We start from the raw sequence: 17,774 nt of genomic DNA, 5'->3' as shown, positions 1-17,774 counted from the left end.
CTGGAGGGTCATGTGAGAGGAATTGCAGCAGTGTGTTCACTTTAGCTAAGTGGGAAACAATGGTGCTTAGACACCAGGAGGCCAGTTGAGGAGCAGTAGCTCTGCTGTGGTGTGTTTGTGGGTTCATTCTTCTGGCAAAAATGAAGGCAAAAAGAAGTCAAAAAATCAAAGTTGTGTCTAAGGAGTGTTAGTTGGCAAAAATATGTAAGCAGGGTTAGAGTAACAGGACAGTCTGGGATTCCAGGGCCTTGACATAACAATGATACCTTTATTAGTTATTTTCCCTTAATTATTATTATTTTTCTTTTATCTGCCTTAGAGAAAATAATACTGCACATGGTTCAAAATCCAAAGTATGGAGGATGTACATTTAGTGAAAAAACTATCTTCCACTCTTGTTCCCCAGCCACCCTGTTTTCCTGCTGAGGCAAAGTTGGTACTTCCTTGAGGACTATAATTCTGGAAATAGTCTCTGTAAAGACAAGCAAATATATTTATGTGGGTTTTTTTTTTTTAGAAAATCCAGTGGTAGAGTATACTCTGCCCTTTGCTTTTTCACTTAATATAGTAATATCATGAAGAGTGTTCCAAATCATTTATAAAGTACTTTCTTACTCTTTTATTTTAATGGCGGTATAGGATCTCATTAAGTGGATATGCTTTAATTTATTTAAAATTAGTTCACTAGTGACAGCTAGATTTATCATGATGATCATTTTGAAATGTATAGAGATATCAGATCACTGTGTTGTGCACTAGGAACTAACATCATGTTGTAAGTGAATTATAACTCAAAAACAAACTTGTAGAAAAAGAAATTAGATTTGTGGCTACCAGAGATAGGGGAATGGGGGAAGGGGATTAGATAGTGAAAAGGTGCAAACTTCCAGTTAGAAGATAAATAAGTACTAGGAATATAATGTACAACATGAAAAGGTAACACTGCTGTGTGTTAGAGTGAGAGTTAAGAGAATAAATCCTAAGAGTTCTTATCACAAGGAAAAAAAATTTTTGTTTGTTGATGTAATATCAATAGATGATGATGGATGATCACTAAACCTATCCTGGTCATCATTTCATAATGTATAGACGTCCAGTCATCATGCTGTGCGTCTTGGACCTTATACAGTGATGTATGTCAGTTACATCTCGGTGAAACGGCAGGTGGGGGGGGTTATAAATAAAGTAAAATAAAATAAGAAGTCCATCAGTGGACATTCAGAGTTTCTCTAGCCTTTTGCTTTTATAAACAGTACTACCATGGATTTCCTTCATGGTCTAGTGGTTAAGAGTCTGCCTGCCAGTGCAGGGGACATGGGTTCAATCCCTGGTCCAGGAAGATCCCACATGCCACGGGGGCAGCTAAGCCCATGTGCCCTAGAGCTCATGCCCCACAACAAGAGAGGCCACCGCAGCGAGAACCCCTCGGACCACAGCTAGAGATGGCATGGCAACAGAGACCCAGTGCAGCCAAAACAAACAAAAACAGACGAACAAAGCCACGAGTAACACTGTAAGCATGCCATTTTGCCCATGGATGAGTATATATATTAGATAAATTCCTCAAATGCAGTTGCAGGCCCCAAAGAGACACAGCATACATGATTGTCCGATCTTATCAAGCCGGAGAGGTGGTAACAGTTCACTGTCCAGTGTCTTACAGCTCTTGGTACCTCTAGCCAGCACGGTGTCACCACGCTTTTTGATCTTTGATAACAAGATAAGTGAAAAATGTTATTTCAAGAGTAGTTTTAGCTGATTTTAGTTGACATTTCTCTTGTTATGAGTAAGGTTGAGCATTTCTTCACATGTTTAAGAACTGTTTGTGTTTCCTTTTATGCAAACCATCTACATCCATGCCCATTTTTCTACTGGTTTCTTTTTTTTTTTCTCTTACTGACTTGTAGGATTTCATTTCATTTTTTAACATTAAGAGCATTAGGGCTTCCCAGGTGGCTCAGTAGTAAAGAATTTGCCTACAATGTGGGAGACCCGGCTTTGATCCCTGGGTCGGGAAGATCCCCTGGAGGAGGAAATGGCAACCCACTCCAGTATTCTTGCCTGGGAAATCCCATGGACAGAGGGGCCTAGTGGGCTACAGTCCATGGAGTTGCAAAGAGTCGGACACAACTTAGCAACTAAACACCAAAGACAGGAAAATTAGCCTTGTGTTTTGATATGAGTTGCAAAAGGTTTGTTGGGTAGTTTTTAAGCTCCAGCAGGGGAAAGATTTGGCTGAGTAGAACATGAGGAAACCGCCTCACTCAACTTTACTTACTCAGAGCCCTGAGACTTTGAATGGGGCCAAGAAATCTGTATGAGATTATATTAACATTAAGCTTTTTGCAGACCAGGTTAAACAGGAGTTGTCCCTACAGTGTTACCTGTAGTTGACTTCTCCAGGGTTAATCCATTGTGTGTGTGTTAAGGGAAGGGGTGTGCTGTTCAAGCTCTCATCTCTGGGGGACTGATATGTGCCTGAGAGACTGACTCTCGTTTGCCTTGCAGGTTGAAAGTGTGTCTGCTGGGTCCTCTGCACCATGTGACAAGGACAGCAGTGCTCTTCTTGCTTTCAGAGGAATTTCTGTGCGTACTGCCCACAGCCCAGTGTCTTTTGTCAGTAGACGCTCGTGTAACATGCCGCTATGTGGTGCCAGGTGCCGGGACACAGGATGGCACAGACCTTGCCCTCCAGTAGTACATACTTTGGGGGTAGGAGTGGGAATGGACATGCAAAACAATCTCTGCCTGATCAGAAAATTATTGTAATGAAGCAGAATGTAAAGCACAGTGGGGATATCAACAGCTCACCACTGTCTCAGTTGAGTAGATTTTTATCCATTTACTCTTCAAGGAGGACATATACTTGTCCCTACATTGCCCAACTTCTCCAGTTGGTATTTTCCAGGTTCCTCTCATTAAGATTGGGCTTCCCAGGTTGCTCAGTGGTAAAGAACCCAGCTGTCAATGCAGGAGTGGGTTAAATCCCTGAGTAGGGAAGATCCCTTGGAGGAGGAAACAGCAACCCACTCCAGTACTCTTGCCTGGAAAATTCCATGGACAGAGGAGCCTGGCAGGCTACAGTCTGTGGGGTCTCAAAGAGTCGGACACAACTGAGCGACTGAACACGCACTCATTAAGATTGGCTTTACCCCACCCATTTGGGAAGACAGATTCTTTTTTTTTGGTGGGGGGGGAAGACAGATTCTAATGGCCTCCAGTTTCAAGAACATTTGGTACAGTGGGCAGTTTGTGTTTGTGTGGATAGGAGGACTTGGACTCCGCCCTCACACTGAAGGTCACCTGCCCCTACAGATCTCAGAGTTGAAGAACCACAGCGTCCTCCAGGCCCTGACAGCAGAGTCAAACGGCTGGGAGCCCAGTGGTAAGGTCCCCTTCAGGGCCCGCAGAGCCTGGGTGGGACTCAAGGCAGAGCTCGTGGGTCTTTCCTTTCCTTCCTTGAATTTCTCTCACTACTTTTCCTATAGAATTTTATAGATTTATCCTTCTTCAAGGGAAATGAGAACTGACACTGGATTAGGAGTCTAGAGACCTGAGTTCATTCTTTCTTTTTTAAGGGTTTTTTTTTTTTTTGGATGTGGATCATTTTTAAAGTCTCTTATTGAATGTGTTACAATATTGCGTTTGTCATATGTTTTGGTTTTCTGGCTGCAGTGCATGTGGGATCTTAGCTCCCTGACCAAGGATAAAACCCACACACACCCTCTGCTTTGGAAGGTGAAGTCTTAACCACTGGACTGCCAGGGAGGTCCTGAGAGACCTGAGTTCTAACTTGGTCCCCAAAGCTCTGCTAGTGGCTTAGTTGCCTTTTGGGAAAATATCTCTGTGTCTACAGTGGAAATATCAATATCTCCTTTGTGCTGTAAAGGATGTTGTGATACTGAAATGATACAGAGTAGATGAAAAGGCTTTGGAAAGTTAATCTTGTTTTACCTGCTTGACATGGCGCTTCTCATACTCTATTTAAAGCTCACTCTGCCTGCTATTATACTGCACAAGAAAGCACACTCCACCAATTCAGAAGGACCACTTCTGGAGTCAAATGTCTCTGGCTTAGGTCTTGACTCTGACCCACCAGCTCCATGACCCAAAGCAAGGAACTTAATCTTTCTAACCCTCACTTTACTTATCTGTAAAACTGGGGTTATATCAGAACCTGTATGATAATGAGATAATGAAAAGTGCTTAACACACAGAATCATAGCGAGCACTCACTGGTGTGTTTTGTTATCTTAAAATCTTGCAAATTGAATGTGTAATCTCCAAGAATATGGGAGTCTATTAAAAATATTCCAGTGTAGAAAAATTATTTGAAGGTCTCAGAAAGTTTCCTTTTTTTTTTAAAGAGAACCATTTTTTAAATTTTATTTTTAATTGGAGAATTATTACTTTACAGTGTTGTGTTGGTTTCTGCCAGAAACAACATGAATCAGTCACAAGTATACATATATCGCCTCCCTTTTGAACTTCCCTCCCCTGCCCTACCATGTGGATATTAAATTTGTTACAACATTGCTTCTATTTTATGTTTTTGATTTTTTTGGCCTTCGGGCATGTGGAATCTTGGCTCCCCAACCAGGGATCCAACCCACACCCTTTACGTTGGAAGACAAAGTCTCAGTCACTATGATGGCCAGGGAAGTCCCTGTAAAGTTTCTTTTAATTGAATTTTGTCTTTACCACGTGTTGACAAACCTAATATTGATTAGAGATGTTGCCTCAAATACCAAAATATCTTCTGTTTCAGTACAACTGGCAGTTATGTGCCAGATATTTTTGATCATATTAAACAATTACACTGGACTTTCCAGGTGGTAAAGTGGTAAAGAATTCACCTGTCAATGCAGGAGACTCGGGACACTGAGTTTCAATCCCTGGGTCAGAAAGATCCCCCAGAGAAGGAAATGGCAACCCGCTCCAGTATTTTTTCCTGGAAAGTTCCATGGACAGAGGAGCCTGGCAGGCTACAGTCCTTGAGGTCACAAAGAGTTGGATATAACTGAGTATGGCACATAAGTGTTGGAACAATTACATTTTTTTTCCAGACTGCACTCAGCTAATTTAAATTAATGGGCTGATTAAATCACCAGTGCCGTTTACTGTGTGAATAAAGAGAAACGCCGTTTACTGTGTGAATAAAGAGAAACGCCGTTTACTGTGTGAATAAAGAGAAACGGGCTTAAGTAAAGGAGGTAATTGACACAAGGAAAAATAGTAAAGAGCCATACTAACGTGAACTGTCTTCCTAGAGGTTTGGGTTTTGGCTCCATGCTTTTCTGTTCGTGTGGGGAAAATAGTATTTACGTCAGGATTGTGTGCAGAGGTGGGAGTCGTCTCCTTGAGTCCTAAAGGAACTAGGAAAGGAGCAATATGCTCTTACATGGGTAGGGTGTTTGTCTCTAGTTCAGGCACCAGATTGAAGTTGCCCCTTGAGACCGTGTGCTCTCTTAATTGCACTGCTATCACAGTAAACTCCCACACCCTTGCCCATGAGGTTCCTACTCCTGGTTCACAACCTTTGACCAACGTGTTTATAGGCAAGGATGCATGGGGTAAAAGATTAACTGCATTGTGATGATCTGAAGGTTAACGAGTCAGTGAGGCTGGATGTAGATGAGGGGTGAAGGGTGGGGGAACTCTTATCATCTTGATAAACTTCCATGGCTGCCGTTCCACTCTTCTTGTGCAACCCCTTTGTCGTTGTAGCTCACTTCCCGAGGTCCAGCGTGCTGGACATAAGTCTTTATTTTCCTCATGGTCCCAGGTCGAATATCCTGTGTTCTGTTGAAGTCGCCTAGTTTGGAAGCCCTGTTGTACCATCTGCTGCCCTGGGCAAGGACTGGCAAGAGATTGAATGTCCTAGAGTCCAGATCCATCTCATCTGCTACCACCATCCACAATCCTGCTAGACCTGAGTCCACAACTGGGTCGGCCATGCTAGCTGAGGTGTATTAAGCAAGTGACCTTGGGCCACGTGCTCCCCTAGACTCTGTCCTCATAGTAATCTCAAAAGTGATTACAGATGGTTGAGTAACTTGCCTGAAGAAGCACAGCTTGTGAGGGAGCTAAAAAGTTCACAAGCCATTTGGCTCCACAGGTTGCTTTCACTGTGGTCCTCTCCAGCTCCCTAGCAGCCTCCTCAGCCTCCTTATCTGTTAGTGTTTTGAGTTTGGGGTAGGTTTTTCTTTAATTTTGCAAGTGTGTATCGGTCACTCAGTCCTATCTGACTCTATCCCCTATGCACTGTAGCCCACCAGATTCCTCTATCCGTGGGATTCTCCAGGCAAGAATACTGGAGTGGGTTGCCATTCCCTTCTTCAGGGGATCTTCCCAAAGCAGGCATCAAACCCAGGTCTCCTGCATTGCAGGTGGATTCTTTGCCGTCTGAGCCACTAGGGAAGCCCTTTTGCAAGTGTACTTCCAAAACAGTTCACTGTCACAGAAAGCCCTCAGCCCTGGTTGCAAGGCAGAGGGGAGCTGTCCTGACTTGCTTACACTATCCAGGCTGGAAGGCTCACCAGTTTGGTTTGAACAGAAGCCTCCCCATCCTCCCCACTGTTTGCCTGTGTCCTCTTTAGCAAAAGGGGAAAGCCAATGACAGCCATGACACCACAATTCGGTCCAGAGAGTGGCAGCTTCACTGGAGTAAAGGGCTGTGCAGTGACTATAGAGAGCCTGTCCTGCTGCTGTGTTTTTCTTCTGTCCCCCCTCCTTTCATTGTGCTTTTCATTCATTCATCAAACATTCATTATGAGGACTTCCCTGGTGGTCCAATGGTTAGGACTCCATACTTCCACTGCAAGGGGCACAGGTTTGATCCCAGGTAATTGGGGAACTAAGATCCCGCATGCCAGGCAGCATGGCCAAAAACAGCAACAAAAACATTCATGGTGCACCCATTGAACCCCAAGAACCCTGCCCTCCTGTAGCTCCCAGTGCAGCGGGAAGGACAGTTACCACACTGTGACAAGAACGAGGTGTTGGGGACTCTCATGGTGCTTGCTGCTCCTAAAAGCAGATTCCAGAGGCTGAAGAAGGTTCCAGGGGAGGGTGGTGCTGGAGTTGGCTGCAGGCTGAGATGGAGCTGCGCCAGGAGGGGTTGGGGTTTCACTGTGAGAATTACAAAGAATCCATAGAGGGTTCCGTGCAGCAGGCTGGCATCAGGTCTGGCCTTTTTGAAAGCTCACTTTGGCAACTGTCTGGCAAGATAGGCAGATAAGGCCAGGGGCTACAACAGTGATCCAGACATACCTAGATCTCAGGGGGTGTCCTTGTCTCACTATTGCAGTTGTGAGTACAGAAGTCCTCCAAGCCCAAGAAGAATGGGAAGCTGTGGACAGCATCCACCCAGAGACAGGTAACTAGAGGAATGGCACCCTCTCCACACAGCCTGCTGCTGCTAAAGGCACTGTCCACCCACGAGGCTGATGCTCTGTTTGGGATTAGAAGACAGAATTCCTGAGTGTTCTCATTTTTGATATGTGACATAGAATAAAACCTCTTTTCCCAATTCAAAGGTGATGCCCTCCAACCTCTGGAGGAAAGGGAGATGAATGCCACGGGGTCTAAGAGAAGACAAGGAGGACCATGGTCAGGGTCAGCTTCTGCAGGGTGATGAGGTTGGGCAGAGGATGGAGCTGGGCAGCCAGGACCCCTGCATCAGGTTGAGCAGATTGTTCACTGTACAAGGAAATCTCTGGAGATGGAGGTTGAAGCTGTCTGCTGGAAGGCACTGGGGGCTGTCAGAACTGTGTCTCGTTCCTTTGGGAGGTTTGGGTGGAGCTGTGGGAAGGGAGAACTGAGACCTAAATCTAGCCTGAGCCCCACTTGAGTACCTGGAGAGACATTATGGGGGCTGTATCAGCCGTCACCTGAATTGCTGGTTGATGAGTTAATTCCCTGGAACAGGCTGGAGGAGAGATCATTCATCTCCAGTGCATGAGAAGGCGAAGTAGAAACCGGGAAAGGCCCCTAGACAGACCTGTCACAAGCTTCTGTGTGGGTACCTCCTCCAGGCAGTGACGCACCACACTCACGGATGAGTGGACTTAGGGCTCCTACAGATCAGCTTCTACTCTGCAGGGCTCGACCTGGCCCACCTCCACCCAGCCAGCCCTGAGAGGGAGTCTACCCTGTGAATAACACCAGCCCTCTGACACTGGGTGGGCTGTAGCTGTAGGTGTCTGACACTGACCGCTGGAAGCCTGTGCTGGGCTTAGAGGTGACAGCCAGAAGGCCCTTGGTACATGTTTGCTGATAGAGTGGCTCCTCTCACAAGTCCTAGAGTGTCTTCCCTTTTGCCACAGGGAGCCGGGCCAGCATGGACCAGCCGGGGCAGCTCATCTCCTTCAGTGAGGCCCTGCAGCATTTCCAGACAGTGGACCTCTCCTCCTTCAAGGTATGACACCGGGGCGGGGCGGGGAGGTGGCACTGGGGTCTTGAGCAAAGCGCTTTCTTCCTCCAAGCCATGTTTCTACCCCATCAGGATAGGCCACAGGAAGATCCCCTGGAGAAGGGCATGGCAGCCCACTCTAGTATTCTTGCTTGGAGAATCCACATGGACAGAGGGGCCTAGTGGACTACAGTCCATGGAGTTGCAAAGAGTTGGACACGACTGAGCAACTAAGCACAGGATAGGGCACTGGGCAGGCAAGAGGGAAGCTTCCAGTTGAGGGCTCTTTCCTGTCTGAGAAATCTCAGGGTACAGGATCACAGGTGGCCAAGGACCCAGATGTCATGCGGTCTCAGGGACTGTGTCCCCAGAGCTCTAGTGGTCCTGTCTTATGGGGTCCGTGGAGCTGCTCCCCACTCTCCCGTCCTAGGGACGGCGGGGGGCTGGGGGGAGTCTGGAATCAGATGCTAGGAAGCAGGGTAGTCTGTCCAGAGAGCTGAGTGATTCATGGCCAATACAGGAAAATTTTCCATATCCTAGAGGAACTGGAAGCTCTTTGGGAATTTAAAAAATATGTGGGCTTGGAAAAAGAGTGCTGAGGAAATGAAAAGCTGGCAGACATCTTGAGTGCCTAGTGGTAAGTTTGCTGCTGCTGCTGCTGCTAAGTCGCTTCAGTCGTGTCTGACTCTGTGCGACCCCATAGCTGGCAGCCCACCAGGCTCTGCCATCCCTGGGATTCTCCAGGCAAGAACACTGGTGTGGGTTGCCATTTCCTTCTCCAAGGCATGAAAGTGAAAAGTGAAAGTGAAGCTGAGGAGGCTGCTGGGGAGCCGGAGAGGACCACGCTCAGTCGTGTCCGACTCTTAGCAACCCCATGGACTGCAGCCTACCAGGCTCCTCTGTCCATGGGATTTTCCAGACAAGAGTACTGGAGTGGGGTGCATTGCCTTCTCCAAGTGGTACGTTTAGAGGACTGTGAATTCAAATGTTCAACCTAAAGCCTGGCTCGAAGAGAGAGGCTGAAGATAGGAATCAGACTGATCCCAGAGAGCTGGAACCTGTTGAAATCAGAGTATCCTAAGCCCTGCAGTAGTGGCTCTGAACACGGAGGCGTCAGCAGGAGCTGATGTAGCCAGTGCTGCTGTGGTGTGGACAGAAGGCACCAGCTACCCCTCAGGGGTATCCAGCTCCAAGAAAGTGCCCTAGACTCCCCTTCTCACCGTCTGTCTTATCCTGGAAGTTGAGAGGGCTGTTAGACTATGTATCTTTTACAGAGAGACAAACACAGACTTACAAAGGGTGGAAGCAGCCCTGCTGGGATACTTGGCCTGGCGTCTGTGTGTCTGTCTGTCTATTAGATGCCAGTCCCCGTAGCCAGTCCCCTCTAGCTTCCTTGGAAGTCAGTGACAGAGCCATTTCTGGAAAAGCCCAGAGGCTAAATACAGACTGATACAGGCTGATTAGATCTGGGCTTAGGGACATCTCTTTCTGCTTACAAAGAACCTGAGAGCTGGAAGAACCTGTCCCTGGAGACTTATTTTTTCTTATTTTTTAAAATCTTTATTGAATTTGTTACAATATTGCTTCTGTTTTATGTTTCGTTTTTTTTGGCTTGGAGGCATGTAGGATCTTAGCTGTCCAACTAGGGCTCAAACACCCCAACCAGGACCCACACCCTCTGCAATGGAAGGTGAAGTTCTAACCACTGGACTGCCAGGGAAGTCCCCTGGAGATTTATTAATACCAGATGCTTCACAGCTTCTGCCCTGTTTCCCTGGCTCAGAGGCCAGCCAGTTAGTTGGGAACCATTCGTTTCTACAAGACCAGTCCTGTACTGATCCTCATGGTAAGTTCATGAAAGCAAATGAACTCAGCACCCTGCCCACTCCTGCATCTTTCTTCCCAGAAAAGAATCCAGCCCACCATCCGAAGGACTGGGCTCACTGCCCTCCGGCACTACCTCTTTGGGCCTCCAAAGCTCCACCAGGGCCTCCGTGAAGAAAGGGACTTGGTCTTGACCATCGCTCAGTGTGAGTGCACGGCCGCAAGGCAGGTGCTGCGTGAGTGGTCAGGCAGAGAGAACGGTTTGTCCATCCTGTGGCTGAGACTAAACCGAGGCTCTTGCATTCACCATGTTGTGGGGAGGGCCAGGTGTGGATGTCCAGGTGGGGTCTGTCTTGGCTGTACATTTTCTGAGAAGTACTCAGTCCTCCCCTGAGGGCCAAACCAGCAGAGCATGGATATGTTTTGGGGCAGGTGGCCTGGATAGCCAAGACCCCATGCATGGCCGAGTCCTGCAGACCATCTATAAGAAGCTGACTGGCTCCAAGTTTGACTGTGCCCTCCATGGAGACCACTGGGAAGATCTGGGCTTTCAGGGTAAGAGAGAGAAATGGTTCATCTTCTCCCTGACTCCTTTTCCAAGACTAGCATGAGCACCCAGATAGTCCTCTTGCTGTTAGCCCAGCACCATATGATGGGGTATCTGGGGCAAAGCATTCCAGGAAGAGGGGACAGCAAATGTAAAAGCCCTGAAGTGAAATGTGTGTAACTCTTTTTTGAGAAAAAACAGTGGCAGAAGCGGACAAGAATAGTTCACTCGGGGCCTTGCAGGCCAGTGTAAAACATTTACTCTTAGTGGAATGGAAAGCATGGGAGTGATAGGATTTAGAATCCAGTGTTTTGGGTTTTTTTTTAATTAATTACTTAATTTGGTTGCTCAGATTCTTAGCTGCAGCACGTGGAATCTTCAGTCTTCCTTGCAACACACAGGAACTTTTAGCTGTGGTATGTGGAATCTTGTTCCCTGATCAGGGTTCCAAGCCAGGCCCCCTGCATTGGGAGCTTGGAGTCTTAGCCACTGGACCACCAGGGAAGTCCTCTAGTGTTTTCTTTTTGTTCTTTTTTTTTTTAGCGTTGATGAAAATTGTGTTTTACATTATTTCACTTTTTCAGTGGAACAAAATTATTTCACCTGTTTTTGAATTGTCCAGTTTTTTCTAAACCATATATAAAATTACATTTATATAAAACAGGAAGAACATCTTGATTTGAAAAGGAAATTTATGTGCTCAAAATTTATTTGTGCTCTGTTGGTTTTGATAGTGTGTTTAAGTCCCTTTACTGTCCCTCATCTATAATATAATTGACTTGTACGTGGAGAATCACATCAGTGTTATGATTTTTCTTTCAACCATTAATTTAATAACTCAAGAGGAGAAGGAAATTCTGTTGTATTTACCCATATGTTTACTCTATCCCTTATTCTTTCTTCTTTCTGATCTTTTTTCACTTCCTTCTGTTTCAGGAACTTCCTTTAGCCACTTTCTAAAGTAGGTCAGCCAGCATAAATCCTCTTAGCTTTCCTTCATCTGAAAATGTCTTGATTTCCCCTTTACTCCTGAAGGATAATTTCTCTGAATGTAGAATTCCAGGTTGACAGATCTTTTCTTTCATCCCTTGAAAATAAATAGGCTGCTTCCTTTTGGCTTCCATAGTTTCTTTTTTTTTTTTTTTTCCATAGTTTCTGATGAGAATTCTGCTGGCACTTGAATTACTGCTTTTTGGTAAATGAGGAGTGGTTTTTCTCTCTACTTTCAAGGCCTTTTTTGCTTACTTTTTTTCTTTTGTTTGTAGGAGTTTGACTATGATATGTCTTAATGGAGATTTCTTTGGGTTTATCCTATTAGGGTTTTGCTCAGTTTCTTGAATCTGTAGGTTTATGTCTTTTGCCAAAGTTGGTAAATTATCAGCCATTATTGCTTTGAGTACTTTTTTCAGCCCTTCTCTTTCTCCTCTCTTGTATAATTCCGACCACACAGATGCTAGATCTTCTGTTACTGTTCCTCTTAGTCCCAGAGGCTCTGTTCGTTTTAAGGGGATGTCTGTATAGCAGCAGCAGCTGTACAGCCCAGAGGTCCCTAAGGCTCTATTCATTCTGTTTTGTTTTTTCTCTCTGTTATTCAGAGTGAGCTGTTTATATTGTTTCATCTCCAAGTTCACTGGTTCTTTCCTCTGTTGTCTCTATTCAGCTGTTGGGCCCACCCAATGAGTTTTTAATTTTAGTTATTATATTTTTCAGTCCTGAAGTTTCTGTTTGGTTCTTTACATCTGATATTTCTTTACTGAGACCTTTATCAAAGGCATTTGTATAAAAGGCATTTGCCTTTTACCAAAGGCATTTGTAGTTTTCTATTGTTGCTGCAGAAAATTACCACAAATTTAGTGGCTTAAAACAATACGAGGGACTTCCCTGGCAGCTCAGCAGTTAAGGCTCTGTGCTTCCAATGCAGGGGCCACAGATTTGATCCCTGGATGGGAACCTCAGGTCCCAAATGCTGTGCAGTACAGCCCCAAAAGAAAAAAGACCCACAGATTTACCACCTTCTAGTTCTGTAGTTGAGAAGTCTGACACAGTCTCTCTGAGGCAAGATCAAGGTCACAGCAGGGCTGTATTCCTTTTAGACTCTCCAGGAGAGAATCTATTTCCTTGCCTTTTCCACCTTCTAGAGGCCTCCCACATTCCTCCTCCTTCAAAGCCAGGAACACAGCATCTCTCAGAGCTGAATCTGTCCTCACATCCCTCTTTCTGATGATGTGTTTCTACCTCCCTGTCACACATTTAAGGATTCTTCGGATGACGTTCAGTTCAGTTCAGTTCAGTAGTTCAGTCATGTCCGACTCTTTGTGACCCCATGAACCGCAGCATGCTAGGCCTCCCTGTCCATCACCAACTTCTGGAGTTTACCCAAACTCATGTCCATTGAGTCGGTGATGCCATCCAACCATCTCCTCCTCTGTCGTCCCCTTCTCCTGCCCTCAATCTTTGCCAGCATCAGGGTCTTTTCAAATGAGTCAGCCCTTCACATCAGGTGGCCAAAGTATTGGAGTTACAGCTTCAACATCAGTCCTTCCAATGAACACCCAGGACTGATCTCCTTTAGGATGGACTGGCTGGATTTCCTTGCAGTCCAAGGGACTCTCAAGAGCCTTCTCCAACACCACAGTTCAAAAGCATCAAATCTTCAGCGCTCAGCTTTCTTTATAGTCCAACTCTCACATCCATACATGACTATTGGAAAAACCATAGCCTTGACTAGACAGACCTTTGTTGGCAAAGTAATGTCTCTCATTTTCAATATGCTATCTAGGTTGGTCATAACTTTCCTTCCAAGGAGTAAGCGTCTTTTAATTTCATGGCTGCAATCACCATCTGCAGTGATTTTGGAGCCCCCAAAAATAAAGTCTGACACTGTTCCCACTGTTTCCCCACCTATTTCCCATGAAGTGATGGGACCAGATGCCATGATCTTAGTTTTCAGAATGTTGAACTTTAAGCCAACCTTTTCACTCTCCTCTTTGACTTTCATCAAGAGGCTCTTTAGTTCTTCTTCACTTTCTGCCATAAGGGTGGTATCATCTGCATATCTGATATTTCTCCTGGCAATCTTGATTCCAGCTTGTGCTTCTTCCAGCCCAGCATTTCTCATGATGTATTCTGCATAGAAGTTAAATAAGCAGGGTGACAATATACAGCCTTGATGTACTCCTTTTCCAATTTGGAACCAGTCTGTTGTTCTAACTGTTGCTTCCTGACCTACATGTAGGTTTCTCAAGAGGCAGGTCAGGTGGTCTGGTATTCCCATCTCCTTCAGAATTTTCCAGAGTTTATTGTGATCCACACAGTCAAAGGCTTTGGCATAGTCAATAACGCAGAAATAGATATTTTTCTTGAACTCTCTTGCTTTTTTGATGATCCAGCAGCTGTTGGCAATTTGATCTCTGGTTCCTCTGCCTTTTCTAAAACCAGCTTGAACATCTGGAAGTTCACGGTTCATGTATTGCTGAAGCCTGGCTTGGAGAATTTTGAGCATTACTTTACTAGCCTCCCTGGTAGCTCAGCTGGTAGAGAATCTGCCTGCAATGCAGGAGACCCCGGTTCGACTCCTGGGTTGGGAAGATCCACTGGAGAAGGGATAGGCAATTCATTCCAGTATTCTTGGGCTTCCCTGGTGGCTCAGCTGGTAAAGAATCCACCCGCAATGTGGGAGACCTGAAGTCAATCACAGGCTTGGGAAGATCCCCTGGAGAAGGGAACAGCTACCCATTCCAGTATTCTGGCCTGGAGAATTCAATGGACTGTATAGTCCGTGGAGTCCTAAAGAGTTGGACATGACTGACCACACTGGGCCCAGCCAGATAGCGAGGATAGTCTCCCTGTCCTGATTGGCAACCTTCATTCTGACTATAATCTTGATTCCCCCTTGCTGTGTAGCCTTTTACTTTGTATTGGGGTATAGCCAATTAACAATGTTGTGATAGTTTCAGATGAACAGCAAAGGGACTTAGCCATACATATACACGTATCCATTCTCCCCCAAACTCCCCTCCCATCCAGGCTGCCACATAACATTGAGCAGAGTTCCCTGTGGTATACAGTAAGTCCTGGTTGGTTATCCATTTTAAATATAGCAGTGTGTACATGACCATCCCAAACTCTGTCCCTTCCCCCATGCTTCCCCTAGCAGTGTTGCTGTCTATTAATTGTCTTTTGTCATTCAAGTTGAGATTTTCCTAGTTCTTGGTGTAATGAGTGATTTTTTTAAATTTTGTCCTAGACATTTGGGGTAGTATATAAGGACACTATGGATCTTCTTTAAGTCTTCTACTGTTGCAGGCCTCCTCTGACACTGGGCAGTGGGGGAAAGGTGATGTCACCTCATTATTGCCAGCTGGGGATAGAAATCCAAGTATCCCAGTGAGCCTCCTCTAATACCAGTGGCTGGGAGGAGCAGGGGTGCCTCATTGCTGTTACATGTCACCTCCCCTGACATCCCATAGAGAGTGGTGGGCTCCTTGGCACCAGGGAAGGATAAAAGTCCCTTCCCTGCATCTCTGACTGCCCTGGCAGAGCTGAGGGCCACCTCATTGCAGTCAGTCAGAGGAAGTCGAGATTCTCCACCTGGGCTCTGATCAAGGTCATTGACTCAGGGAGCCGGGATTTCATTGCTGTTGTTCAGTGACTCAGTTGTGTCAAAGTCTTTGGGACCCCACGGACTGTAGCACACCTGGCTTCCCTGTCCTTCACTCTCTCCCAGGTTTGCCCAAGTTCATGTCCATTGAGTCAGTGATGCCATCCAACCATCTTATCCTCTGTCATCCCAGAGTTCTCATTTTATCTTCAATCTTTCCCAACATCTGGGTCTTTTCCAGTGAGGTGACTCTTCGCATCAAGTGGCCAAAATAGTGGAACTTCAGCTTCAGCATCAGTCCTTCCAGTGAATATTCAGGGTTGATTTCCTTTAGAATTGTCTGGTTTGATCTCCTTGTTGTCCAAGGGTTTCATTAAACTCCCTCAGTTTTCTCTTGGTTTCTGTCTTAGGAACAAATCCAGCCACAGACCTCAGAGGAGCAGGCTTCCTTGCCCTCCTGCATCTCCTATACCTGGTGATGGACTCAAAGACTTTGCTAATGGCCCGGGAGATTCTCCGCCTGTCTCGTCATCATATCCAGGTGGGGCTTTGGTGAGAAGCCAGCAGAGAAGGCTGCAGGGCTAGAACCTGGGCACAGGGCTGTCCTGAGTAGGGGGGACAGCTTCTCAGGTGGATCTCCAGTTGCTGAGGGCCCTCAGGACAGCTGAGGCAAACAGGCATGGGCACCCCCGTCTCCCTGACCTGGCTGGAACCTGAGCTCCACCACCCATTAGTGTATGTCTCAAGCCAGCGCCTCAGCTGCTCAGAGCCTTGGTCTCTTCATCCATAGAGAGGAGATCAAGGAACTTCAGCCGTGTAGTTGGGGAAGTTAACTGCGGTAATGTACACAAGCACTGGACACAACCCTGGTGTCAGTGCTTCTGCATACTGCCCTCCTGACTCTGGCATGTTCTCCTGGCCCTAGGGGAGGGCACATTCAGCTTTACGTGTCCAGAGGAGAGGTTTTGCCTCCCAGGGCCGGGTGACACACATGGGCTTTCTGAAAGCTCAGAAGCGGCTCCTGTAGCCCTCAGGTTCTGTCCAGGCCTCTCTTCAGGGTTTTCCCCTGTAGTAAAGGTGGTAGTCCCTCAATTTTAGATAACAGACCTGACCTGTTTCCTGCCATTTGTCTATCCCAGATTCCTGGGGCCTGGAATTCATTCATTTACTAAACAGATATTTATTCAGCATTCGCTGTGCTAGTAATTGTTCTTGGTGCTTGGGATGCATCGATGAGATCCGTCTAGCAGGGAGGACAAGACAGTAAGTCTAATACATAAATAAATAATAGGGTATGTTAAGTGCTAAGTAGGCAAGGTTGGGAGAATATGGGTGAATTACAGTGCTTTTTTGTTTTGGGGTGTTTTGCCTGCATTGAGTCTTCATTGCAGCATGTGGGCTTTCCCTAGTTGTGGCGCAGCCTCAGTAGTTGCAGCTTACAGGCTCTCTAGTTGCAGCACTTGGGCTTTGTTGCCCTGTGGCATGTGGGACCTTCGTTCCCCAACCAGGGATCAAATCCACTTCCATCCCCTGCATTGGAGGCAGATTCTTAGCCATTGGACCACCAGGGAAGTCCTGGGATTACAGTTTTCATGGGATATAATGTAGTTCTCATGAGAGGGTGCGGAGAAGGCAATGGCACCCCACTCCGGTACTCTTGCCTGGAAAATCCCATGGATGGAGGAGCCTGGTGGGTTGCAGTCCATGGGGTCACTGAGAGTTGGATACGACTCAGTGACTTCACTTTCACTTGTCACTTTCATGCATTGGAGAAGGAAATGGCAACCCACTCCAGTGTTCTTGCCTAGAGAATCCCAGGGATGGGGGAGCCTAGTGGGCTGCTGTCTATGGGGTCACACAGAGTCGGACACGACTGAAGTGACTTAGCAGCAGCAGCAGCGGCGTGAGAGGGTGAGACTTAAACCATGCCTTGAAGTTGGGGGGATGGATGTTAGCCAAGCTGGTATTTAGAGGAAGAACATTCCATGCAAAGGAAGCATCGAGAGCAGAGGTTCCAGGAAGGAGTGTGTCTGGCATAGGAGGGAATGGCAGGAGGCCAGAAGGAGCAAGGAGGGCAGTGGGAAGGTGGTGATGGGGTAGCAGGGACCAGATGGTGTCAGACCTGATGAGGACATTTGCTTTTACTCTGAGTCAAATGAGGGTTTTGAACAGCCTGGAGTGACAGGGTCCAACTTACATTCTTGAATGCATCCTACCAGCCAGAGGGTTGAGAGTGGTCTCCCACGAGGACTTTCACAATCAAGCTAGAGGTGATGGTTTAGTCCAGAGTATTTTTCAGAGGAGATAGAAAGTGATCAGATCCTGGGTATAGAATCTTGAGTGTATAGGCTGTAGAGAATACAGCCAGCATATTTTTGAATGGAAAGAGA

The 17,774-nt window shown here is 46.4% G+C and overlaps 1 protein-coding gene across 2 annotated transcripts in view; it reads left to right on the top strand.

The window, feature by feature from the left end:
* ELMOD3 (ELMO domain containing 3) overlaps nucleotides 1-17,774 on the top strand; it is a 33,576-nt gene that overhangs the window by 4,745 nt on the left and 11,057 nt on the right. For both annotated transcript variants that reach the window (XM_040224298.1, XM_040224297.1), the window contains exons 4-10: nucleotides 2,509-2,586; nucleotides 3,316-3,385; nucleotides 7,310-7,378; nucleotides 8,328-8,419; nucleotides 10,320-10,443; nucleotides 10,670-10,792; nucleotides 15,795-15,925. In XM_040224298.1, coding sequence (XP_040080232.1) covers nucleotides 2,509-2,586; nucleotides 3,316-3,385; nucleotides 7,310-7,378; nucleotides 8,328-8,419; nucleotides 10,320-10,443; nucleotides 10,670-10,792; nucleotides 15,795-15,925 — 687 coding nt within the window. The remainder of the gene's footprint in view (nucleotides 1-2,508; nucleotides 2,587-3,315; nucleotides 3,386-7,309; nucleotides 7,379-8,327; nucleotides 8,420-10,319; nucleotides 10,444-10,669; nucleotides 10,793-15,794; nucleotides 15,926-17,774) is intronic.

This window comes from Oryx dammah, unplaced genomic scaffold (genome assembly GCF_014754425.2).
Source record: "Oryx dammah isolate SB20612 unplaced genomic scaffold, SCBI_Odam_1.1 HiC_scaffold_25, whole genome shotgun sequence".
Lineage (NCBI taxonomy): Eukaryota > Metazoa > Chordata > Mammalia > Artiodactyla > Bovidae > Oryx > Oryx dammah.
This window is presented reverse-complemented; position numbering and strand designations above follow the sequence as displayed.